The sequence below is a fragment of the Balaenoptera borealis genome (genome assembly GCF_965194805.1).
Source record: "Balaenoptera borealis genome assembly, chromosome: 5".
NCBI lineage: Eukaryota > Metazoa > Chordata > Mammalia > Artiodactyla > Balaenopteridae > Balaenoptera > Balaenoptera borealis.
In genome coordinates, this window is record NC_138862.1 from 15,714,853 (window position 1) to 15,741,290 (window position 26,438).

The 26,438-nt window shown below is 37.6% G+C and overlaps 1 protein-coding gene across 10 annotated transcripts in view; it reads left to right on the top strand.

Moving 5' to 3' along the window:
- The window catches only part of GRIK1 (glutamate ionotropic receptor kainate type subunit 1), a 425,622-nt gene that overhangs the window by 298,763 nt on the left and 100,421 nt on the right, over positions 1-26,438 (top strand). For all 10 annotated transcript variants that reach the window (XM_082391894.1, XM_082391896.1, XM_082391895.1 and 7 more), the window contains one exon: positions 5,030-5,173. In XM_082391894.1, the coding sequence (XP_082248020.1) occupies positions 5,030-5,173 (144 nt within the window). The remainder of the gene's footprint in view (positions 1-5,029; positions 5,174-26,438) is intronic.

Sequence of the window (26,438 nt, forward strand, 5' to 3'; positions counted from 1 at the left end):
ACTGTTACTGAGTCAATAGAGTTCAAAAATAGTGAAACTCATTGCTTGAAAACATCTTGAGATATTAAAAAAATGTTTTATCAACCAAAATGTTAATTAACTTACTTGAAGTTTAGAGTGATTTTGTAAAATCTACTTCATTCCTTTTCTCTATGTTTAAATTTCTCTCAGCACTTGGGCTAATTTGATCTATTGGCTTTTGAGGATAGACTAGAGTAATGGAGTGGCCCATTCTCAGATGGATTCTTCTCTGATTTTGAACCTAAAATTGTGTCATGGAAACAACAAAACATCGATGTCATCTGCCTTCCCAGTCCTTCAAATGCATTCACAATGAGTAGTTAAGTCAGTACCCTTATCTTACATCTAAGTCTTTCCTATAATGATCCACAGAGAAGACCACTTTGAGTGTCCAACTTCAGTGTCCACTCTGAGTGTCCACTGTTACCCTTTTTTGAAAGACAATAGGCATTGAGATTCAGTAGAAAAAGCAAGATCTTTCCAGATAAGGAAAACCTAGTTTTTAGTCTTTGCTATATCCCTGAATAACTAAATAACCTAAATTATTTAGCCTTTCTGAGCCTCCTAGCTCATCTGTAAATCTCTATAATAATACTTTAGAGTGTTACTTTACAAATTAAATTAGGTAACATATATAAAGCCTTTAGGACATAGAATTGAATTTACTTGACGATATCTGCGGTTTTGCCAATTTGTAGTCAATCAAAGAAGAACAAAAGACATTCTGAAATACAGAGGGAGAATTCTTATTCTGTCTTATTGAAGCCAGAATCCATTTATTTACAAGAGACACATTCCTCAGTTTGCACGTATAGCCCAAGGTGGCTTATTCCCTGGGACATGTATGACCTTGTATGACCAGTGGCATCACCCAGGTCTGCTTTCCAACTCCACATATAGTCCTCTTTCCCCTATTCCTGTCTTTCTCAAAAGCTGGCAAATACTCATTGAGGCTCACAATATGCCAACTTCTGGGCCAGTCCTCACTGGACACGCTGGAGCTGCAGTCCTAATTACTGAATTTCTAGATTGTGAGTACATGGTGATATCTTTGCTACCTTCCACCACCTGTTTCTAAACCCCAGCTCTCTCTTGAGTTGCTCTCCCCTACTTCCTGAGTGCTCACCACCTCTCTTAGCACTTTGGTTCCCTCAGAAGCATCCACTCCCACCAGCTTTTGCTCCCTAGCAGGGCTTGTGTAGGCAAAACACTAGTCCTCCCACCCTTATCAGAATCCTCATCACTTCAAGAGGCATGTCTCAGAAAAGAGGGAAAGCAGCTAATTCATACTAAGAGGCAAATTTCTGCTAGCTCTATGCTGTGGGTGAGATATTTGCATTGTAATAGAGGAAACTGTTAACACCATGTAAGAAAGGAAATTCAGGAAATGAGGGGGATGAGGTGTTATTTGAAAGTACTTCCCTCCTGGAGAACTGACTTGTCTATCCATATCAGGTTAGTGAGAATGTTTCTAAATTTGGAGAGAAAATGGGAAATCTATACTTTTTGCTCATTTGCTTTCCAAAGACTAGGTCTCCCTATCTCCTCTAGCTTTCTCCAACAACAGTTACATACCAGGCAGGCAGCAAAATGTGGAGACTCCATAGAGCCATATCATGTTTTTAGTCCTCATCCCTAAGGTGACATAGCATCTCATTGTTTTGTACTGGGGTCTCCAAGGCCACATTCAGATTTGATGATTTGCTAGGAGGACTCACAGAAATCAGAAAAGCTGTTATACTCACAGTTACAGTTTATTACAGTAAAAGGATACAAATTAAAATCAGCAAAGGAAAAAGTCACAAAGGACCAAGTCCAAAAGAAGCCATGCATGAGCTTCTAGTGGTCCTCTCCCACGACAGTTGCATTGACAGTGCTTTATTCTCAAAGCAAAGATGTGTGACAACATTATGAAGTGTTGCCACGAGGGAAGCTCATCTGAGCCTTGGTGTCCAGGGATTTTATGGGGAGGGTCAGTCACATAGGCATAGAGCATCTACATAGCTGACCTTAGTTGGTCTCCAGCCACTCCAGAGGTCAAACTGATATGGCACGGTCCAGAACCCCAAGTGAACAAAAACAGGCATTCACCATAAATCACACTGTTAATATAAATTATTTGCATTACCCAAGACCCCAGGGATACAAAGATACTCTGATCAGGCAGGATATTCTAAGGAGGTAATCTCCCAGAAGCCAGTCAAAGGCTAGTCCTTTCTTCAGAATGTGCAGAGATTGAGCATTCTGAGCCCTCTGAGTTAATCCTTTATTGCACATCATTGTAATAACCAAAACATTGTGCATTGTCAAGAAGCCCACTTTCAATATGCCTGTTTCATGATACATGTTGTTGCAAAAAGATTCTCTTACAGGCGTTGAGCACTGTGGTCTCTTCCAGGCTTTAGATGCAAATAAAATGTGAACACAAACATATTTGGAAGGATAACATTTGGAACACAAGCCAGTTTTTTTTACATTTACCTAAAATGACTTGAGAGTTGCTGTTTGGTAAGCAGGCCTCCAGCATAAAACTGAAAAGGGGAGGAAATTCAGTGGTAGTTCATTTGTGCTATAAAATACTTAAATATCTCCTCAATTTAAGAAAACATTTTATGGCAAAAGGAAGCATAGTTTAAGAATAAATGGTTTTCTTCCTTGAATTTGGAAAGCACTGATCAGACCTATAGTTTTGAACCTTGTTATTACCCGGCCCAGTGTAGAGACGACCTTGACAAAGAAAATTAAAATCCTAGTCTCTACGTTAAGTTTATGATAAAGTTAGATCATTGGAATTCCTCTCCTCACACTTCTCTATCAAATCAATCAGCCAGTTAGTGAATATATATACAAAAGTGTTTAAAAAAGTCATATTGCACTGCTCAAAAGGTCCAGGTCCCCATAGCATAGTGGTTAAGGGCATGAGCTCTGAAATCTAAACTTTCATCCTGAGATGGAATCTTCATTCCTTGTTTTACTGGCTACATAACTTTAGGAAAGTTATTAAAGTTGTTTCCTATATCTCCAAGCCTCAAATTCTCTGTCTGTAAAATGGGGACAATACCTACGTCAAAGGTTTAACTTCAGTAATTAAAGGAGATAACGTGTAAAATGCTTATAGTGCCTGGCATGTAGTTAATCATCAATGGATATTGACCACTGTTGACTTATTATTATAGTCATTAAATCACCAGACAAATAGTTGGTTTAGAAGCAGTTCAGCTTTGTGGTTGAGAGTATAAACTCTAACACCAACTTCCTGCATTTGAATCTTGGCTTTCCCACCACTAGTTTGGGGACAACATTTAACCTTGTGAATTCTTCATCCATAAAGGAGTAGAAGTTATGGTGAAGATTAAATGTTTGCAAAATATTTGAAATAGCACCTGACATATGAGTGCTCAATAAATGTCAGCTATTATGATAGATTACATTTTTAACAGTCTCATTCTGTCAATAGATTAGCCTTAGACTAGTCACTTAATTTCCCTGAACTTCAGTTTTCTGATCTATAAAATGGATTATATCAGTCTTGAACTGAAATGATCAGAATATTTTTAAGCTTTAACAACTATTACCATCACAACTTCTATATATCACTCATATTAAGTATGAGTGAAGCAATTAATCTTAGAAATACATCATAAAACCTTGGGATTATACGGTTCTCACAAAAGTGTATTTTATTTTAAGCATGAAATAACATTAATTCCTTCAGCAAACATTTATTAAACAACTTTTATGTGCCAAGAACTGTGCTAGCCACTAAAAAATGAAGTTGAGCACTTTTATCAAGAAAGAAATGTAAAAACAATAACTATAAATATACTATATAGAAAATGCAGTGATAGAGATTGCACAGGATAATAAGTATTCAAAGTAGAGATATTCTCTGGACTCAAAGATTAATAGAATGCAAGATGTAGTTCCCCTTATTTTCTCTTTCTACCTCCATCAAGACATGTTCAATAAATGTTGAATAAATATATGTTGAATAAATCAACTGATTTTGGAAAACGGCATGATAGTCTTCATTATAAGACCTAGATTCTTGGTTTAACTATCCAATTACCGGCTATATGTATGACCCTACACAAATCAATATACTGTCTAGAGGTCAATTTCCTACATAATAAATAGTTTAATCCATCTATTCTGCTTATTTTGCGGGGTTGTTGAGAATTTCAAATGAGCTAATATATTTGAAGTTGCTATGAAAATCCTCAAGTAAAATATGAAAGTATTATAAGATTTTATCCTTAAAGAAAACCACAGGGCAGTATATTTTATAAAATGCTGAGAGTATTATGTGAAATTTTGCAAATGAGAGAAATTTCATGAGGAGTTGAAAAATATGTCCATCTCCCCAAAGGAATGACTACTTATAATTTCTATCAGGAAAGTAAGTGCTAACAAGAGTACATACTTTCTGAGGAAGTTACACATGTCTGTTCTTCAGAAGGTCTCTTCAAATCTGCCATTGAATTTCACTCTATGACTACAACCTTCTTGACTCTGGTAAATGGAAGTGTCCTAACATGTGTATCCTTATCTGAAAATCACATGTTAATTTTACTCACAGCACTTTCTTTCTACCAAATATAAACAAGTAAATAGACTGATAGATAGGTAAATACTGAGAAACAGAATCCAATATTGAAATATTGAGCCTCTAACTCAATGTAGTTGATCTTAACACTGGGCTTAACATAAGACAGTCCAAAAATATTTGTTCCCTGAGTCAAGTCTTTTGTGGCTGATCCAAGTTCCGTTTCTTTTTTCTTTTTAAGAACTTAAAACAAAGCAGAGCCATGACTACAATTTTCTCTGGCATATGAGGTATTATTTTAGGGAAAAATAGCTATTGGAGAATGAAAGGTGTTCAGCTAGAGAATAAATGGCTGTTGAGATCAGAAAAATAGAAGATAAGGAAGCAGGCAGAGTGATTTCGCAGGTAAAGGAAGCTAAGCAAAGGTGGAATTGAAGATGTGGTGTGTGTTTTCCTCCACAGACTGAAGCGGCTCTGATGTATGATGCTGTGTACGTGGTGGCCATTGCCTCCCACCGGGCTTCCCAGTTGACTGTCAGCTCCCTACAATGCCATCGACACAAGCCATGGCGCCTTGGACCCAGATTTATGAACCTGATCAAAGAGGCAAGTGATGCTTGTTCACAGTTCAGTTCTTCCTTTGGCTTAGCGCTGCTGGATTTGTCCATGTGGTGAGGTCCTTCCCATTTGGATCTGTTGGCATGATGTCTATAAGAGAGGAGAAGCCATCATTAACCAGTCTGCTGGCAATTCACTGTTAAAAGTTTGTCTAGAAGAACTGTCAGGAACTTTCCAGTGTGATGCTGAGAAGCTTTACAAAGCTACCAGATCATAACATTCACCATCCTTCATTTCAACTATAACCTCCACACGTGTTCAAAATAGCTCACAGGTGCTTATTCTATGGTCTGTTGAGTCAAGGGGTAGGTTGGTCCATCTCTGAAGAGTACCAGAGATAATTCCTGTGTTGTCAGCCTCTAGCGCCTCTAGTCCCAGTGGTTTCCTAAGTCTTGGGTTCTACAGGACTGAACAGAAGGACCTCTTTGTTCTAACGATATACTGATTATTTTGTCATTTGTCAGCTAACTGGAAAAGTCTGGTACCTTTCAAAACCTACCACATGTACTAAAGGATTTTCAAGAGTACAGTTTTTGGGAAAGAAAAGAGTTCTCACTGCTATTTCAGGGCAATAGCCCTGAAATCTTGGGCACCCATTCCTTTTCTCTAAGGCAAGTTGACTTCCCTTCACCAGACCCTGTTCTAAGATCCTGAGATGCCTTATAGATGTGTATTCTTGGATTATCTTTGACCCCAACACACATTTCAGAGTGTGTCTGGACTTGACGAGATGAAATAAGGTACTTGGGGGCAGCCGGGCCTGACTGAGGATACACCATACACTGTGATGCTGTTCTAATGTTTTCTCTATGGGATGCAGAGATTTACCTCTCAAGTGAAGAGTATCTTTATTCCTTTCTGTACTGGAGAAGGATGGGGTGAGACAAAGCCATAAAAGAGAAGAGTGGCAGGGAACATAGTGCAAGAGAAGAATGCCCAGCCAAGAGCAAGGGAGAAATCTAAAGAAAGATACCTACTTAGGTCTTTATCTCTGCTAGTCTCTTCAGCACCTACAGACCCCTCTTCAGGATCTTCAATCTACTTCCTCATTGAAGGCTGACTCTGATCCGTAAGGGTCAGGACCAGAGAGACAGGAGGTATGAAGGTTAATACTACCCAGGCTCCAAACCAAGGTTATTTACAAGGCTGGGACTGAAGTATGGCTAACAGCAAAGAAGTGCCTTGGGCACACGATTTAAGGAGGCACTTACTCTCAAGCTTGAACCCTGCACTTACAAGAGACTGAGAGAGAGTGCTTCCTTAAATTTTGTGCCCTGGGTCCCTCTCTTACCTCATCCTATTCGTGTCATTGTTATTTGGGTTTAAATTCCAGCTCCGCCAACACTTATGAGCAATGTAACCTGGGTAAGTTACTTAAACTCCTTGTGTCTCAGTTTTCTCACCTGTAAAATGGGAATAACATCTTCTAACTCACAGCATTATTGTGAGGATAAAGAGTAAAGTTAATACTTGTGAAGAACAGTACAGCAACATAGTAAAAATCTGAAACATTAGCTATTCTCTTACCGTCGGAATGGACCACTCATAACAGCCCTTGTTCAGTCCTACTGAGGATGATGCCAGGAATTTAAAACTGGCAACAGAAACAACAACAGAGAAATCACAAATAGGCATAAAATGACCTGTTCTGACAGCTACATACATCTGACATACTGTGCCTAATAGGAAAACATCACACAGCCCCTCCTCTCCCTGCAGCGATCATGGTTATGTCCTGAACCGCCATCCTGATCACCTTGATCTTTAACAAGAAAACAACTGGTTTCCTTTTATCTCATACCAGTGCAAGAAGAGGCATGAGACAACATGAAAGCTTGGGATCAAACACTCTGGAACACCCTAAACACCTTTTTTCTTGTACTTAAGTTGCATAGGAAGATGAAATTACCAAGTGATCTTTAGATATGTTTAAAGAAATAATGAGCTCTAAGATGAGGGACCACATTGAAAGCAAGAAAGCATTTTACATTCAGTTACTCCAAAGAACAAATTCCCCATTCTCAGGCTCCACAGCTGGAGGTAGAAGGGGAGATGCATTAGAAACCTTGTGTTCATCTTTTCTTTTGTCTCCTGAGTCACGATGCCTTATACTGCCTTTGGCAGGGTGTAGACATCTGCAGAGAAAATGGGAAAGCGGGTTAACCGGGAGTAATGCCCCAGCTTGTTGAAAGACTGGCACTGAGGGAATTCTGAGACAAACTAAAACATGCAGAAGTGAGAAAATGCAGATATTTCTTTCAGTGAGTACCTAATACAACAAAACTTTGCAGCTATCGGGTTTTATTAAGAAACATGAAATAAAGCACTTGGTCCTAAAACTTCCCCTGGTCCTTTCTTTAAGTAACTATCATTTTCTAAATGATTTCCAAAACTATAATCAGAAATAATGTAAGGAAGCAAGTCAGCAGATTGAATTTACGGGGTGAAGATCAAATTCGTCACAGGAGGTAAACTTTCCGAGCAGAGAGGTATTTGCATGTGCACTAACCCCTGATAATTCCACACATCATTTAGAATCAGTAAGTCTTTCAGACAGATCTCTCAGGCTATCTACTTTTCAGTGTTTTTAGGCTGACCAGAAAGAGAGAAAGAATTAAAGAATATTTCAAACATGATAGGGTATGTTATAGTGTTATCTCTCTGGGCATTTGCTAAGCAAATACATATTAAGAAATGATAAATTTCCATTCAACAGCATTACTGGGACTCCATTATATAAGTAATATTAACTTGGCGCTATAGGAGATATTTTCCTAAAATTATAAGATGTGGTTTCTACTGTCTACTAATATAAATTCTACATAGTGGAGGAATAGCAGGCTTCATCTGAAGCTTTCATTTGAACCCACACTCTTCAGCAGGATATGCAAGGTCCCTAGTGATCTGGTTCTGACCTCCTGTGCCATCTCTCTCATCTCCTGCCTCAATCCCAGCACTTGCTGAACCTATTGTGGCTCCCTGAACTTGCCATATGCTCCTTCCAAATTCTCTTGCCTCTGATTGAAGTGCCTCCTCTGGGTCATCCTTTATGACCCAATTCAAGCACTAGCCCCTGTCTGCTGGCCCTGACTCACAAATTCAGGCTCCTCTCCTTTATTACGTCTGTTGTTAGACCATGATATTTGATTGCATGTCTGTCTCCAAGCTGTGCTTTTCTAGTCTCGATTCCCTAGTCCTTACACAATGCTGAATGTAGAATAAGCACCCAATAAATAGATGCCAAACAAGTAGACGAATGGATAAGTGAATGAGTGAACAGCAAAGGAACTGAAAAACACATACAATCTATGAGCAAGTATTATAGCTCAAACTCCCCGTACATGAATATCATATTCAGACAAAATACAATAAGGCAGAAACCAGGGCCTGGGTTAGACTCATTTACTGGGGTCCTAGGTTCTAGTGGGAGAGTAAGGCAGGGGTCTTAGGAATAGTCCAGCCTATTTAACTGTGAACTGAGTGTGTAGACCCTGAGATTTAATCAGTTTGCTCTCTGTGTAAACCTAGTCATTTAGCCTCTTTTTTTTTTCTCAGTTCCCTCTTCTATAAATTGGGGATAAAATACTTACTTCACATGTCTGTAAGGATTACATTTAATATATGTACAGCCTAGCAAAATGTCTGGATTACAGTGATTTCTCAAGAAAGGGTAGCTACCATTAAATGGAAGGTCATTGTTAAAATGTATATCATATAAGGTGGTGGTCAGGAAGAAATGAGGCAACACGTATAAAACTTTAAGTGTATTGCCTAGCATATGTAAGCACCGCATTCTTGCTGTTGTTATTCGGCAGCATCACTGTTAATATTGAGCCTAAGATGAAGTAGTAGTGCTTATAAAAAGAAGGACAGGACCTGGCAGTGGAAAATCAGTAGTTCAATGGAGACAGTCATGCAGCACACAAGCGGCCAAATGCAATGATGCCAGGGATGGAGAGAGCTTTCAATCATCAAGCACACACGATTGTTCAGGAGGGACCCAAAGACATTAGGTAACAATCAGCCATGCTGAGATAATAGAAAACCCTGGCAAACCACATCTCAGGTCAGTCTGGGAAATGATAGCTGAATGTGGGGTGAAGAAGCTGAAACACTTCCTGTTTGTGGCCAGAGTTACTCTGGACCCAGAGTAAGTTCCAGCTGGCTGTGCAGAAATCAATGGGAATAGCTGGAGAAGGAGCAAGCACATCAAAGCATCTGGGAAGAAAAGAGTCTGAAATCACAGGTGCTGAGAAGAGCAGTAAACTGTGGGTACAGTAAAATGAATCAGATTTTAGGTTAAATCAGTTGTTCTTAACTATTTTCTGGGTTACAGACCCTATATTAAAACTGATTTAAACCATGTATCTGTTATTCCCACAAAAAGATTTGTTTACAACCTCAGGGGCCTTACAAACATGCTGGTCGCCTTGAAACTCATGTTATACACACACAATGGAATATTACTCAGCCATATAAAAGAATGAAATAATGCCATTTGCAGCAACTTGGATGGATCTAGAAGTTATCATACTAAGTAAGTCAGAAAGAGAATGAAAAATACTGTATGATATCACTTATACGTGGAATCTAAAATATGACACAAATAAATATATCTATTAAACAGAAACAGACTGACAAATATAAAGAACAGACTTGTGGTTGCCAAGGGGGAGAAGAGCGGGAGAGTGAAGGATCGGAAGTTTGGGATTAGCAGATGCAAACTATTACATATGGGATGGATAAGCAACAAGGTCCTACTGTATAACAACAGGGAACTATATTCAATATCCTGTGATAAACCATAATGGAAAAGAATATGAAAAAGAATATATATATAACTGAATCACTTTGCTGTACAACAGAAATTAACACATTAGAAGTCAACTATACGTCAGTGAAATGAAAAAAAAGTGTCTGAACTGAGTATTTAAGGCAGAATTTGGTTGAAAGCATGTTCCAGTATGGTGACCAGCAAAAATATAAATGAAACATAAGGAGTTCTGATGGGCTCAGATGGAGTGGTTCCATGTGGAAGTGGCGAGAAATGAGTTTACATAAATATGGAGAGACAATTGGTTTCTACCTGAGAAATTCTGCTGAGAATTTCTAATTTTATTGATGATTGATAAAGAAGTCACTGTTCTTCAGGCAGCAACAAAATGATATTTTAGACAGTTTATATTGGTAGCTATGTGTAAGTTTGATTGAAACAGAAAAACCCACAATGATTATTGCGGAATTGTGGACATCTTGGTTCAGAAGTAATCATCACTCATAAAGAGCTAAAAGGAAAAACAATGTTCAAGAGAGATAAACAAAAGTTTCTTGAATTAGCCCTAATTTCTTTCCAAAATTTAGACCAAAATGAATTTAGGTCTAAATTCATTCAGTGACTTCCCTGTTGGAAAAATCCATCTGGATTTTTGGAAAAATCTGGATGTCCTGCTGCCACCCACATATCAACAAATTCCCAGATAGAACCCATCAGTTTTATCTATTAAAATTATTATCACTACTGTAGGCCCAATGTCAATGAATGATGATGTAACCAGTATATCAAACAAACACAACTAGTGGGACAACAAAATCAGTTTATTTTCTTCCTACTGCCCATTTAAAATTATTTAGTGAAAATTGCATAGACTATGATTTTTTGTTTACTAAGGTAATGGCAGTCCTAGAGGTTCTTTAAGTTGAACTTCAACTTATGAATTAGACTATCTAGTCCAAGACGTTAATCAAAATTGTAACTTGATGTAACATCAAATTTCTCCTCTCCCTGAGCTCTGCTGGAAGACTCTAGGGAAATGGAGGGATGGTGGGCTCTCCTCTTTCTCCTTTCCCTGCTGACTTCCTCACCACACCCTTAGCTGCTGGACCTCCTACCAGGCTCAAAAAGTGTTAGGACAACGGTCTCCAACCTTTTTGGCACCAGGGACCTGTTTGGAAGATAATTTTTCCACTGACGGTGGCGGGGGGTAGGGTGGGGGTGGGAGGGATGGTTCAGGCAGTAGTGCCAGTGATGGGGAGTGGCAGATGAAGAAGCTTCGATCACTCACCCTCCGCTCACCTCCTGCTGTGCGGCCCGGTTCCTAACAGGCCATGGACCTGTCTGCAGCTTGGGGGTTAAGGACCCCTGTGTTAGGACACTTCCTAGTTGGCTGGGCTGCTCAGCACTCTCTAAGCTTAGCAGGAAATTCCTACATTAAGTTGGTGCCCCCGTAAGCCTGGTAGATTTTTAAAGCTTAGAGTTCCTATTGGGCAGGCTTTCCTGATGTTTCTTTGACTCAGACCAGTGGACCCCTGTTTCAGATGGAAGGGTATGGAGAGTTCTCAGCCCCTTGAAATCCAGTAGTACACCTCTTGCTCTTTCTGCTGAAGTCTCCTCACCCTTCTAGACTGTCCTATTGACTATAACCCAAGACTATCCCACCCAGGTACCATGGATACAAATCTGGTCCACAAGAAACACCTACTCATTCCTTCCTTGGTAATTCAGGGAATACCTCTAATTGCAATGCGGCAGACTTCTGCTTGGCCCATCATCTCAACTGGTCAACTCTATGTAGACTTCTTTTGTCACTTGGGAGTCACACCATAGTCCACCGCCACTTTCTCATGTCTGAGTCAGCCATTGGTCTTCTGCATCTCCAACTGTAGCCAACCTATTTCAGATTTCCCCAAGTGGCCCCCTGGAAGCTCCATTCACCAGGAATGGAATTAGAAAACAGTATCCTAAAGGCAGAGGGGTGTGAACTCACAGAGAGGCAACAGCTCTGTCCAGAGAAATCTCTTCAGCAACCACCTCTACCACACATGTGACCCTTTGTATAAATCCTTGATCTAGAACAATCTCTTAGGGGACTTCCTCTGTACGTATGTATAGGAAACTTGGGAGTTTCTAACTACCCACTCTAGTATCCTGATATCCATCATCTGGGCACCTGACTTGACACATCACAGTAAGATAGGACATATCACTCAAACCAGACCTCTACAAGTTTGTCTAAATTTCTTCATCCTACTCAGCACACTCATCGCCTTAAGTCCCATCAGACTTTCTATCCTAAATATTCTTTAACAAACTTCCTTGCCCACTGCCCTCATCATTTCTTCCCTGGACCATTAAAATAGCCTCTAACTATGCCCCATATCTTGACTGTCAGCCCTTTTACAACTGTCGTCACCATGTAAGCAAAGTGATGTACAAGAGTGCATAGTAGGTATTCTAACCTCTAGAAATGCAAACTTGCTTATAGTTTCCTGCATTCACCATGCTTTTCTCATACAGTAAAGACAGAAGAGTTTCTCTTTTCCTGGCAAAACTGACCTCACAACACCACTTTTGTCATACTCCTTTCAGTCTGAAAAGCACTGCCTCCCATTTTTCATGTGGCTAACTCTCTCTCAGAGTTAATTCTCCTAGTCCAGTAAGCCTCTCCCTAACCTTTATTTGGGGATGGATTCTCCACTGGACTTCATAGCTCCGGTACATCTCTATGTTAGCATTTCACATGCTTCATTCAGACACTGTAAGATCTTTCCCTTGGACAAGGACAAAGTCAATTTATCTTTGTGTCCTCACGTCGCTGTGCAGTACATGGCAGGCATTTAAAAGATGCTTGTTGAACTGAACCCAGGAAGCTAAAATCTAGCAAACTCTTAATAAATTTCACTGAACTGATACTTTATTTTATACCATGTAAATAGTTCCTAATTGATTTGGTCCAAAATAAATTTCCTACATAAGAGTGAAACATTATTTCCAAATGCCAAAGTATATGGTATATCACTGAGAACTATATAAAATATGGGCAGCTTTCTGCCACTGTTTGGTTATGAAAATGTAATTTATTGATTTATTTTGATGGAATGAAGATTAGAAATTTGAATACATAAACAAAATATTCAAATTCAAGCTTTTAAAAATCAAAGAGTAAAAGTTAAAATTCTCCACTGAGGCACCTATATTTGCTTTGATATTTATTTGGACTTTTACTTAGTATGTCAGTATTGAGTGGGTTTTGTTTTGTTTTTTTTAATGGGATCCAGGTGAAAATTACAGAATTGAAAAAAAAGTCCCTAGAGAAACATAAGCTTTGACATGATTTTATCCTACTGTGGCTCCAGTAAGTAACACTTCCCGTTACGCCTACCATCTGATTTTGATTGCCAGGACAAGCTGTCCCTTGGATTAATTAGATGACATTGGATCTGGCAGCAAACTCAGTCAAATTTCCACTCTTCAGAAAAATTTCCATTTGTATTTTTCATTCCGCACCTATTGAAAATTACCTGCATTCTGACTCCTAGCTTGCACTGTATACGGTGAAACCCATTCATCCCAGCATTCTCTCATATTTAGGACATTTAGACCTAAAGGAAGAGAGAATTCTTTAGGTCCTTGCTTCAGTTCCCTTTACAACTCTGGACAAAGAAATGACATCCATTCAAAGTTTACAATTTTAACCAATTATATGCATTGTCTCATTTATAACTAAGGTGCTAAAATACCTGCCCCTGAAATATTCAGTCAGTGGCTAGGTGAAAAATCACCTGTCAGAAATGTTGAAAGGGGATGTCAGCATAAAATGGGAGGTCTGCCAAGTTCTCCTTAGTTTATATGATTCTAAATAACATTTTTATTTATGAGATAGCATTCAAAGACTCATGTCAGTTATCATCTTCCTTCCATTCAGCTACTAATGTCCTGGCTCTGCAAGGTTGATTGAAGAATTTGCTTTCTATACTACAGTCTGTTATGTAGGTGTGTACATGTGAATATGTGCACATGCACACATGTGTTTAATTTATTTAAACGAATGCCATTTTATAGATACATACGCACATATGTATACATATATGTATATGCATGTGTGTATATGCACATACATATATATGCAAGTATACACACATTCGTATACATATGTGTGTATATGCATATACATATATATGCATGTATACATATACACACACACATATATATACATATGGGGATGTGTGGGTGTGTACATGTTTGTATGGATATATATAAATTTTTTGTGTGTGTGCCTACATATATTTGTGTGCATATATATTTCATTCAGCAATTTTCTTTTCCAGTCAATCTTACTTAAGTTTTGGAACATATCTAAGTTGATGTATATTTATTATTTATCCAGTTCATTCATTTTTGTTGAAATCTAGTATTCCATCATTCATTCATTCAGCAAATATCTCCTAAATACTCAATATGTTGCAGCCACTATTCTAGACACCAAGAATGCAATGGTAAGCAAAACAAAGCCCTTGCTCTCATGAAACTGATACTCTAGTGGGGGAATCAGACATATATAAAAGGGAATATTGTACTTCAGATGATGACAAGGATTATCAGAAAAGCAAAGCTCAGGAGAGGTAAGCTGTTCAGGAGGAGTCCTTGAAGACAGAAATGGACATTACTGTATTACATAGGGTAGTTAGAAAATACTTCAAAAAAAATGTGAAACTTGAGTAAAGTCCTAAAAGAAAAGAGATAGCAGGACATGTAAATATTAAGAGAGTAAAGTATCCAAGCAGAGGAACAACTCATGCATTAAATATACTTCAGGGTACTTATCCATTTCCCCATGAATGGATATTTTGGCTGCCTGCTTTTCTTTTACACATCCAAACAATGCTGTGATGAACTTCTAAGTAATAGCCTCTATGCACAAATGGAAGATTTGCTCTAGAGCAGCACTGTCCAGTAGAAATATTATGTGAGTCACATAGATTTTCTAGTAACTACATTAAAAACTTAAAATAAACAGGTACAATTAATTTTAATAATGCATTTTATATAACCCAATATATTCAAAATATTATTACTTCAACATGTAATCAATATAAAAATTACTATTTTACTTTTTTTCATAAGTCTTTTAAATTCAGTTTGCATTTTAAACTTATAGTCCTCAATTTATACAAGCCACATTTCAAGTCCTCAATAAACTTGGTGACTAAATAAATAAATGTTTACATAATACAATAACCCACCCAATCAAGCTAACTAGGAAAAGATGTGAATTCAACCCATGTGGAATCCACATTTTTGTCTTCATAGACAAAGAACATATTGATTAGCTATAATAAGTATATACCCAACAAAGACAAAATTTGATTAATGTGCCCAAAGTAATATAAGTAATTCAAGACAGAATGATTTGATTTCCAGATTAAATTGATCACATAATCTAGATAATTAGACAAGCGCCTTATTCCCACCCACTTCACCTTCCCTGGGTCTCAGATTTGTATTCCTGCCCATTTAGCTGATTTGCAAGTACAGAAGCCAAGTCATTCTATTTTGGAAAACATGCCATCACATGAGCCAGTGCCAAAGGAAACTAATTTATGAAAAAAGAAAAGGCAGGTGCACATTCTAAGATAAATCCTTAGGAAATAAAAAAAGTTTACCCAGAGTTCATGGCAAAGATATAAAGTCAGCAGATTTAAAGTTGGAAATCAAATATTGGCAAGAAAAGCCACTATATTTTTAAATTATGCAGTGATCCATGCAAGCTGTTATTGCAAGATAATGGGTTATAAACAATACACATAATAGTTAAAATTATTATGTATTGAACAGATGAGAATATGATAAATACATCATTTCAGTTCCTGAAATAGCTGACATCCAAAGAAGTTATGTGATCTAAAGATTATGTTTATCATTTCTTCCTTTGCTTAATGTTTATTTTCATTACCATGATTATGTATACTTCAGATTTTGTTTTAAATAGCTTTTCTGAGAACTGGCTTAAAATTGTGGGTGACAGGACAGAGATCACATTGCTTAGGTGGAGGGTGAATTTCAGATATTTGTCATTGTATTATACTCCAGGGACCTGAGTAAAACAATAATTGTACAGTTAGTCCATCAGGGCTATGTTTATACAATGGATATAGAGTGGGCCTCCTTTAATTAAAAACAAATGAAATAACACCACAATGAATCACATTTGTTAACTTTTCTATTCAGGAAACAGAGTCAGGTGCAGACAAATTTTTGAAACACATAAAATCTTTTCTCTGTTCTCTTTTCTCTGCACCATCTCCCGCAAGATAACTTTATCTCTTGATCTTACTCTTAGTAATTTCATGATAAAGTGTTAGCAAAATGAAGGTTTGCTAAATGAATGAATGACTGTAATAATTATGGAGTCAGTAAATGCTTAAAAGTGTCATTCCCTTCATGTCATTCCCTTCAGGCCAATTCCTAAACTTGGAAAGCCTCCAAAACTCAAAGAAAAATCTCCTTAGGATTGGATTGCTGTGTAAGAGCTGATTTTGGGGGTGCAAGTAAACTAAATCTGACTGCCCCTCCAGTCTCACCACCATAGGCACCATGGCCTTGAGAAGGTCACATGATTTTGCTTCTTTGACCTGCAGGTTGTACAGTCTGCTTGTCCAGATCTTTCTAGAAGAAGAAAGGGGACAGGAGGATGGGGTGGGGCATGAAGATATGTTTCTCCTCATTGTAATCCTGTAGCTCCTCCTAGGTCTCACAGCCAGTAGGAAGAGAATCCTAATTCCCAGTCTTGCTACATTCCCACTGCATTTCTCCTACTACTTGAAATTGTGTAACTTTTGGAAGTGCTACTTTATTCAACCATACTGTCTACATATATTTTGGATATCTATCAAATGCAGGTGTTGGACTTCAAAGATGAGTAAACCATTTCCTGCCATCAAGGAATTAACAATCAATTGGAGAAGAGATAGTTAACACAAATAGTTAACATAATATACAATTATTATGTATAAATACCTAAGAAATACACAGTTGACAAAATACAAATAGTTAACAGTTAACATAATACAAGACCTAATAAAGTATACCAGAGAAGTATCCTACAAGAACAGAGACCATAACCATATTTTTCTCTCTTAAAAGATTTGCATCCCCTAACTCCAAATTTTTCACGATTTCAATTTGAACAGCAGCATATTTTAGAATAACCCCCCTAATGACTGCAACACTTCTGAAATGTGACTGGGTAACCATTGCAATATGCAGCGTTTATTTTCAAATACTGCATTGCTAATGGAACCCAATCTTCAGGTACTCAAGGCAAAAAGGGAGACTCCTTGCCAAAGGTTAACATTGAAAATGTTCTGAGTGTTTCACTTAGTATAATTTATTGATTGTTTTTCAGAATTCCCAGACTAGAAATAGTGTGCTCAACAATGCATAAAAAAATTGATGGTGTCGGGCTTCCCTGGTGGCGCAGTGGTTGAGAATCTGCCTGCCAATGCAGGGGACACGGGTTCGAGCCCTGGTCTGGGAAGATCCCACATGCCGGGGAGCAACTGGGCCTGGGAGACACAACTACTGAGCCTGCGCGTCTGGAGCCTGTGCTCCGCAACAAGAGAGGCGGCGAGAGTGAGAGGCCCGCGCACCGCGATGAAGAGTGACCCCCACTTGCCACAACTAGAGAAAGCCCTCGCACAGAAACGAAGACCCAACACAGCCAAAAATAAATAAATAAATAAATAAAAGAAACCCAAAGTTTAAAAAAAAAAAAGTAAGCTGAAATATTAAAAAAAAAAAAAAAATTGATGGTGTTAAACATTGATATCAATCAATAAAATTATGAACAGGGTATATGAATCAATTAACGAAAACTAGAGAGAGGATTGTCAAACACTATCTTACTAATAAAAATCCTATTGGACTTACAAATAAAAAGAGAGGTAATGCTTTCCAGTTGTGTTCAGGTCTGCCGAGTACTGACACCTACAACTCAGTAATCAGTCTAAAGCAGCCATAATTTAAAGCTAAGTTTCCAACAATAAAATTTAAATTCAGATTTTTTTTTAACACAGATAATCAGAAGTCAGCAGCACTATATTCCTTTATTAGATTTGTGTGTTTGACTCAGCAAGTCAATTGCTTTTCATGACTTTGAAGCAGAATAACCCATTTAAAGAAAGAAAGATTAATAATGTGCATTGTTATATATGTATAACAACTCTCCATTTACTGTTTATCATAATGTGTTAAGGTGCTGTGTTTCTAATATATGTACACACACACACACACACACACACACACACACACACACCAGTACACGTGAGTCTTGGAATTCAAGAAAAAGGCCAGTGTCAACTTAGTCCTATCATTGATGATCTATGTGACTTTGAGTAAATCACATCAACACTTTGTCTCCATGAGTTCAAAATTCTATTAATATGTCTTTTAAATGTCCTAAAAAGTGGGAGATTGATCAACTACTTTTCCACCCGAATAGTTTCACCAACTCCCTGAGTACCTTCGTCTGTGCCTCATGTCAGACAACTCAGGAACATTGTACAGAGAGAAAAACTCACAACCTATGGGCAGCCCACTGGAATAAAGTCTACATAAACTTGGTGGTCAGATTTACCCTGGAGTATTTACCTGTTCAGTTATAATAATTGACCTATTAACTCAGCTCACAGTTTAGAGTACTAGAATATAAAGTTTCTCTTCTCTATTAACTAAGTGATTTCAAGTGCTTGTCTTGTGGGGAATACAAAGATCACTGTGGTCCCTGCCAGCGAGGTGGAGGAGGACAGCCTTGAATGTTTCACAAGGGCCTAAGACAGTGGCAAGGTGAGGATATCTTTGAGGATTGAAAGCCAATTGCACTGAGAGCCCTTTGTCCACCCAGATTGGATTAAATTGAAGTTATCAGGAGCAAAAATAAAATAAAATAAAATCACAGACATGCAATAGGAAGGAAATATGAGGAAAGAAAAAGAGATCCTGCATCAGTGGTGACTGGTAGGTGGATCCAGATGAACCAGGGGTCTTTTTGGTGCCCACTGGTAGAGAATCCTCCTCACTTAACTGCCCACCCAAAGTGCAGGAGGGATGTAGGGTTAATCCTTCCAGGTACCAAAGGCTGACTGTTCTAAGAAATCTCACACACTGCTCAGAAAAAGGAAACTAATGCCAAAGCCTACTGTTGGGTCAAGGTGCAGACCTTTTTCAGTTACTCTCAAGTCAAGTGTTAGAGAGTGTTCAGAAGCTTAACAGGGAAATAATAATTATTGGACAAGAATGAATAGGAACATAGATGGTTTAAATAGTTTATATCTATTTGCTCACTTGATCCTCACAACAGCCCTATGAGTGTTATTTTCATTTTACATAAGGAAACAAGAGACTTAGCAAGGTTGGATAATTGTCCAAAGGTTACAAGCTAGATCATGATCCATCCAGGTAGAACATGAGCAGGCCAATGGTCTCAATCTCTGTACTACACTGCCTCTGTAAATCTAAGATTTCAGAATTTTGACATGGCTAGATAGAGCCTTAATCTCTACCCAGTGGTATCCAACTAGCATTCCCTCAAAGCCTTGACTATACTTTGTTCATATCTGTGCTTTTGTTTATTTTAAAATATATCTGATAATCCTGTGAAATTCAAAGCATTCAGCAAAGTTCCTCAGAATCCTCTGTGGCACAGCTGTGCTTCTACCCCATGAGCGCCTGAAAAGGCACAGATGCCAATGGCCCAGAGTTTTGCTCTGCCCTGAATAATAAAACGATCAGGGGTTTTACTGCATCTGGCTCTCTTTGATCAGTGAGGATTCAGACTTCTTCGATGCAAAATATGACCGTGTCCAGTACAATTCCTATTACTCTCATTTACACTTACAGAATACTAAAAAAAATAAAAAAAATTTGAAAGTCTTAGACTGAAAATATAGTAACCCATAACTTCTCTGAAAGTTCAGTGATTCAGCAACTTCACCTCTCTGGCAGAATTACTTTATACTCCCAAAATGGCAGTATAGAAGGGTAGGATGTTCAATTCCCTCATACTGAAGTTGGGGAGATTGAGCTAGAGGGGTAGGCACAGCAGTCTCGGAGCACCAAAAACAGATCAGCAAGAACATTTTGGGTGCTCATACACTGGTTATGTGTTCTTTCTTGGATACTATTCTAATACACTGGGTCATCTTCTCAGCTGAGTGCTGTCTTTAGAGCCAGAAAGTATGGATCTGAATCCTCACACCCTCATCTCATAAGACAAAGCTAATGATTCTTACACAGTTGCAAGAATGAAAGGACATAGCATTTGTGAAAGTGTCTAGTACATTTGACAAGAGATGGAGAGAGTGTTTCCCAAAGAGGAGATATTTTATAGCATTGTCTGTATGCTGATTGGAATGACCCAGTCAGAGAGGGACAAGTTGCTAATGAAAGAGAGAGAGAAACTGCTGGAACAATGTCATTGTGTAGGTGAGAAGGGAGAGAGTCTGGTGCACACATGCATATGAACATGGACAGTTCATTTCTAGTAACAGGAGAGAGAGCAGAGAATACAAGCACAGATGCTGGGACATAGCGGTGAAGCTTAGTGCTTCTGCTTCCTCAGTAAGACAGAGAGCAAGATCATCACTGAGAGTGAGAATGAACAGTTAGGATTTCTTACAGCAATGAAAGAAGTGGATGTCAGCCACATTACCTATATTTGAGAATTCTTCCAGAGTAGAACCATTTAATAAAATAACAAATACTAATACGTACCATTTATGAAGATTGCTCTGAAATGTTTATTTTATAATCAGTACTGAGAAAGATGTATCAATACTAAGGACTAGGAATTGTGACAAGAACTGTATCCATAAACAGGTGAGACCCGGTCCCTGACTTCAAGAAAAGCAGATTCCAATATAAAGATAGACATGAAAACAAATATATGCCTTAGTCTGGACTGAGTTATAGGTTAGAGGCATCTTTAAGGTACAGAGCGGGTCACAGGGCAATAGTGTTCTTTCATCTGAGTTGCTTTAAAAGCTTTCTCAGAGGAAATGGAGGTTGACCTCATTTGGAGGACAGTGGCAGGCAGCATGGTGGGGAAGGGCATTCCGTTCTTGGAGACTGGTTGGTGGCTGAGAATGAATTACGGTAGGAGGACAAACAGTAGATGATGAGTAGAGGCCAGTTCACGAAGTACCTTCTAAGCTGTGCTAATGATTCCGAGCAATTCTGTAGGCTAGAGATTCTCAAAATGTAGTGCACACAAAGATCACCTGAAGAAATTGCCAAGAAAACAATTATTTCCCTCATTCAACCTCCAGAGACTTAGATAATTCTTAGGCCAGCTTGAGAAAGATGGCATTTGAGGTATTAAGATGAAGTTGAACTATGTTGCCCATCCTCTGTCCCCTGTGTCTTGTATAATTCATCCCTAACCAATGATGTGAGGTATAGTCATGCTTTTTATATTGTCCCATTATTCAGAAGTAAACTTTCATCAGTGTTCACAATAAAGAAGAGACTGAAAGAGACATTAGTAGACCAAAGCCAAAATAAGCATGGCCTCTTGCCCTCCAGTTGTCAGATCTAAGTGAAGATCTAACAAAGCAACACAGAGCAGCCATGAACTTATGCTGAGGAAGAGGAAGTAGGAGGAAGGAAAGAAGAAAGGCCTGGGTCCAACCTTTCTTTTTCTCTAATTTTCATAACAGCAGGAGAGGTGGGGATATGAGGAAAGGCATGGGTACTGCAGAGGGGCAGGGCAGGCCCTGTTCAACATCCTTCCACCTTTCCTTCCTGGTCCTATCAGGGCCAAACAGCAAGTTCAACCCAGGGCCAGGCTATAGTTGTAGACATTATTGATATTACAAACCAGTGATTTCAAGGTCAAGCTAATTATCACTGGAAAATAATATGGGAATGCTGACTCCCTTTGGATGCAGCCTACGAAAGAACACTCGGAAAAAAAGGATGCAAACGTTCATTGTTGGCTTTTGTGTTAGTTGATGATCCTAAGGTTTGCCTGGGCAAGTCAGGTTTTGACACTAATAACTGGAACTGACCTTTTGGGTATAAATGTTAGAGGTTTTTTCACTCATTCATTCCTTTCATTGATTCCATGGTAAATACAGCTTTAAAGTTTATGTGGCATGATAAGTAAGAGTAAAGGCAGTGTCTTTTAAGGGAAACACTTTTTTAAAAAATTCATTTTAAATATCCTATACCCTTTTAAAGTAAATATTCTGAACCAAAGTCAGACAGGCTGATAACAACATCATCTAATTACCCAAATAATCTAGACTTACTCAAATAATCTAGTCATGATTTATGACCAAAAAAAATAAAAGAATCTAATCAGGGAGTGGCAGTATTTGTGATTAAAATTCTTCTGAGGCAAGGAACTGAAAAATAAACATTTTTTTCTTAATCAATATATGTGATGAGTGTGGTCACTGTCAAATATTTTAAAAGACAATTCCAACAATTGCAAGAGATTTACTTTTAAAGAAATAATGAAGATTTGTAAATGTGGCAAACTGTTGATGCAATTTTGAACCTCAACTAAGTTTGCTCCATTCAACCATTACACATTTTCTTTTCATCTTGCTATTATTAGAAATGGAAATAGAGCATCTTTACACAAAGCAACACATCTAGCCAAGAATTGCAATTACCCTCACAGCTCTTACATTTTATCAACAATATCTGCCAACAAAACATTTTGAAAATAAAGACAATAAATGAAAATCTCCCTATGAAAGGTTATCTGAGCATTAGACAATTATTCTGCATATGTTTAGCTTGATAGAATTCATATTTCAGACTTTTGTGCATAATATGTTGATGATTACATAGGTCAAACTTACCAACTAAATTATACAAGTGCTTTTTATTCATTCTATTTTTATTATTTCAGATATGAATTTTTTAATTAATCATAGCTTATGAAAAACTCAAGTCCAACCATTTTTACTTTGACTATTGATGAGATTACTGGCTATTAGGGAAATAAATGTACTTTAATCATTTTTAAACTGACATTATAAATTGAGGAACTGAAGAAAAAGGAAAGAGAAGCAAAGGAAGACAGAAGAATAAAAAAAAAAAAAGAAACAAGAAGAGTCTTTGAAATGAGACAACCTGAATTAAGCTTGGATTCCCCATTAACTAATGATTCTATCTTGACCTAGCTGAGACTCAGTTTCCTGTGGATAACAAAGGAGATAAAAATTCCTACCTTGCAGAGTCTTGATCATGATTAAAGGAGATGATATAAATTAATAGACAGTCAATATGCTAATTCCCATCTTCCTACCCCTCTATGACCTAATGGAAAATTTCTATGTTATCTTGAAGATATGAATGGCCAACTAAATGGTAACAATCTTTCCAGTTTTAGATAAAATTATAGTAAATTACAGATTGATATAAGTTATAGTAAAGTTCTGTTGCCCTGGAAGCACAGCCTAAGATGGGGACACTTGTATGATTTATTGAGAGAGCATTCTCAGGAGAGGCAGGTAATGGAGTGAGGGAAGGTGAGTAAGACAGAGAAAGAAACTAGGAGAAATCTACCTTCATCCTTATCTCACCAGGGGACTTTTGGAACATGCATTTCACCAGCATGTATGGGTCCTCTAGGCGTCTAACACACCCCAATATTACTCATTCATTGGCTATAGGCCACCACCCTCCTGAGAGTTTGGGGCATATCCTCCCAAGCATTTCCCAGCTAGTAAGCTCCTATAGGCCTAGGGCAAACAACACTCCCTGTACCAAGGCACCAGGGGAATTGGGTGGGACACCAATCACAACCACCATAGGAAGGAGGAAAAAGACTGAATTCAATCACATAGATTTTATTCTAAATCATGCACTCCAACATAGACAACTTAAACAAGAACTATATGACAATTCAGTTTTTCAAAACCAAATGCGAGAACAATTATGTACTCACGTTTAAGAAAAGTTAACTATAGGATTCTTTGAACAGAAAATATTCTTAGAACATCTCACATTGAATTTGATTTATATATATTTGATTTCCCCACACATTTTAGGAATTTTATCATCCCTCAGATCTCCAGCTCTATGATCTTATGAATCCATAAAGTGCATTGTATTGCAGCTATATTGTAGATGCTAAATTTTATTGATTCAGGAATTAGGACACCTTATGTATATATCTATCAAATCATCAAGGTGTACACCTTAAATATATACAATTTTCCATTGTCATATTACCCCAATATAACTTAAAAAAATAAAATACATTGAAACTCATGACTCAGAAAGAACTTTCTTAGTTGAGTTATATAAATAAAGAACATTTTGCAACTTTCAAAAAAAAAAAAAGAGAGTATGATGCCTTGACTGATACCATGAAGCTACTTACTGGGAAAAAAATTCAGTATTGGACTTGTCCTGTAATTAGGCTGAACAGCCATCCTGGTTTGCCTAAAACTGAAGGTTTCCCCTGGATATGAGACTTTCAGTTTTAAAAGCCAGACAATCTTGAGCAAACTGAGACTGATTGGCCACCCTACCTGAAATTTATAGCAAGAAGTTTCCTTATACCTATGAATTAAGATATTAGAGTATTTGGTTGTTTAGTTTTGGCTTATTCATCAATAGATACATAATTTGCCCTCTCTCCATTTTTTTCTTTTTTTGCCATAGATATGTCTTTTTTATTCTTCCAGTTTTATGGAGACATAATTGACATACAGCACCATATAAGTTTAAGGTGTGCAGCATAATGATTTGACTTACATACATCATGAAATGATTATCACAGTAAATTTAATGAACTGTCATCATCTAATAGAAATACAAAATTAAAGAAATTAAAAAAATTGTTTTTTCTTCTGATGAGAACGCTGAGGAATTACTCTCTTAACAACACTCATATGTAACATATGACAGTGTTCATTATACTTATCATGCTGTGTTTTACATCCCTAGCACTATTTATCTTGTAACTGGAAGTTTGTGCCTTTTAACTGCCTTCATCCAATTCTGCCTCCCCCCACTCCCACCTCTGCTGACCACAAATCTGATTTCTTTTCCTATGAGTTTTTTGTTTGTTTTTGAAGTATAATTGACCTACAACACTATGTTGGTTTCTGCTCTACAGCATAGTGATTTGGTATTTCTGTACATTTCAAAATGATCACCATGATAAATCTAGTTGTAGTCTGTCACCATGCAAAGATGTTACATAGTTATTGACTATGTTGCCCACACTGTACATTTCATACCTGTGACTCACTTATTTTGCAACTGGAATTTTGTACCTCTTCATCTCCCTCAACTATGTTTTACTCCCCCCACCCCCCTCCCCTCTGGCAACCGCCTGTTTGGTCTCTGTATCTATAACTCTGTTTCTGTTTTGTTATGTTTGTTCATTTGTTTTTTCAGACTCCACATGTAAGAGAAACCAGAGAATATTTGTCTTTCTCTGGTATATTTCACTAAGCATAATATCCTCTAGGTCCATCCATGTTGTTGCAAATGGCAAGATTTCATTCTTCTTTGGCTGTGTAATATTCCATTGTAGATTAGATATAGATATAGATATAGATATACCACATCTTCTTTATCCATTCTTCACTCCATGGACACCTAGGTTGCTTCCATATCTTGGCTATTGTAAATAATGCTGCAGTGAACATAGGAGTGCATATGTCTTTTCTAATTAGTGTTTTTGTTTCCTTTGGATAACAACCCAAGAGTGAAATTGCTGGATCATATGATAGTTCTAATTTTAATTTTTTGAGGAATCTCCATACTGCTTTCCATAGTGTCTACACCAATTTACATTCCCACCAATAGTGCACAACGATTCCCTGTTTCCCACATCCTTGTCAACACTTGTTATTTGTTGTCTTTTTTTATAATAGTCATCCTGACAGGTGTGAGGTAATATCTCATCATGGTTTTGATTTGCATTTCCCTGATGATTAATGATGTTGAACATCTTTTCATGTGTATTTTCTTCAGAAAAATGTCTATACAGATCCTCTGCCCATTTTTTAAATCAGATTTTTTTTTGATGTTGAGTTGTATGAGTTCTTTGTATATTTTGGATATTAATCCCTTATCAGATATATCACTTGCAAGTATCTTCTCCCATTCAGTAGGTGGCCTTTTTGTTTTGTTGATAGTTTCCTTCATTCTGCAAAAGCTTTTTAGTTTGATATAGTCCCATTTGTTTATTTTTGCTTTTGTTTTTCCTGCCTGAAGAGACATCCAAAAAAATATTAGGAGATCAATGTCAAAGAGCTTACTCTCTATGTTTTCTTCTTGTTTTATGGTTTCAGAGCTTACATTTAAAGCTTTCATCCATTTTGAATTTTTTTGTGTGCATGATGTGAGAGTCCAGTTTGATTCTTTTGCATGTGGCCATACAGTTTTCCCAACACCGTTTATTGAAGAGGTAGGTTATCTTATCCCCGTTGTATATTCTTGCCT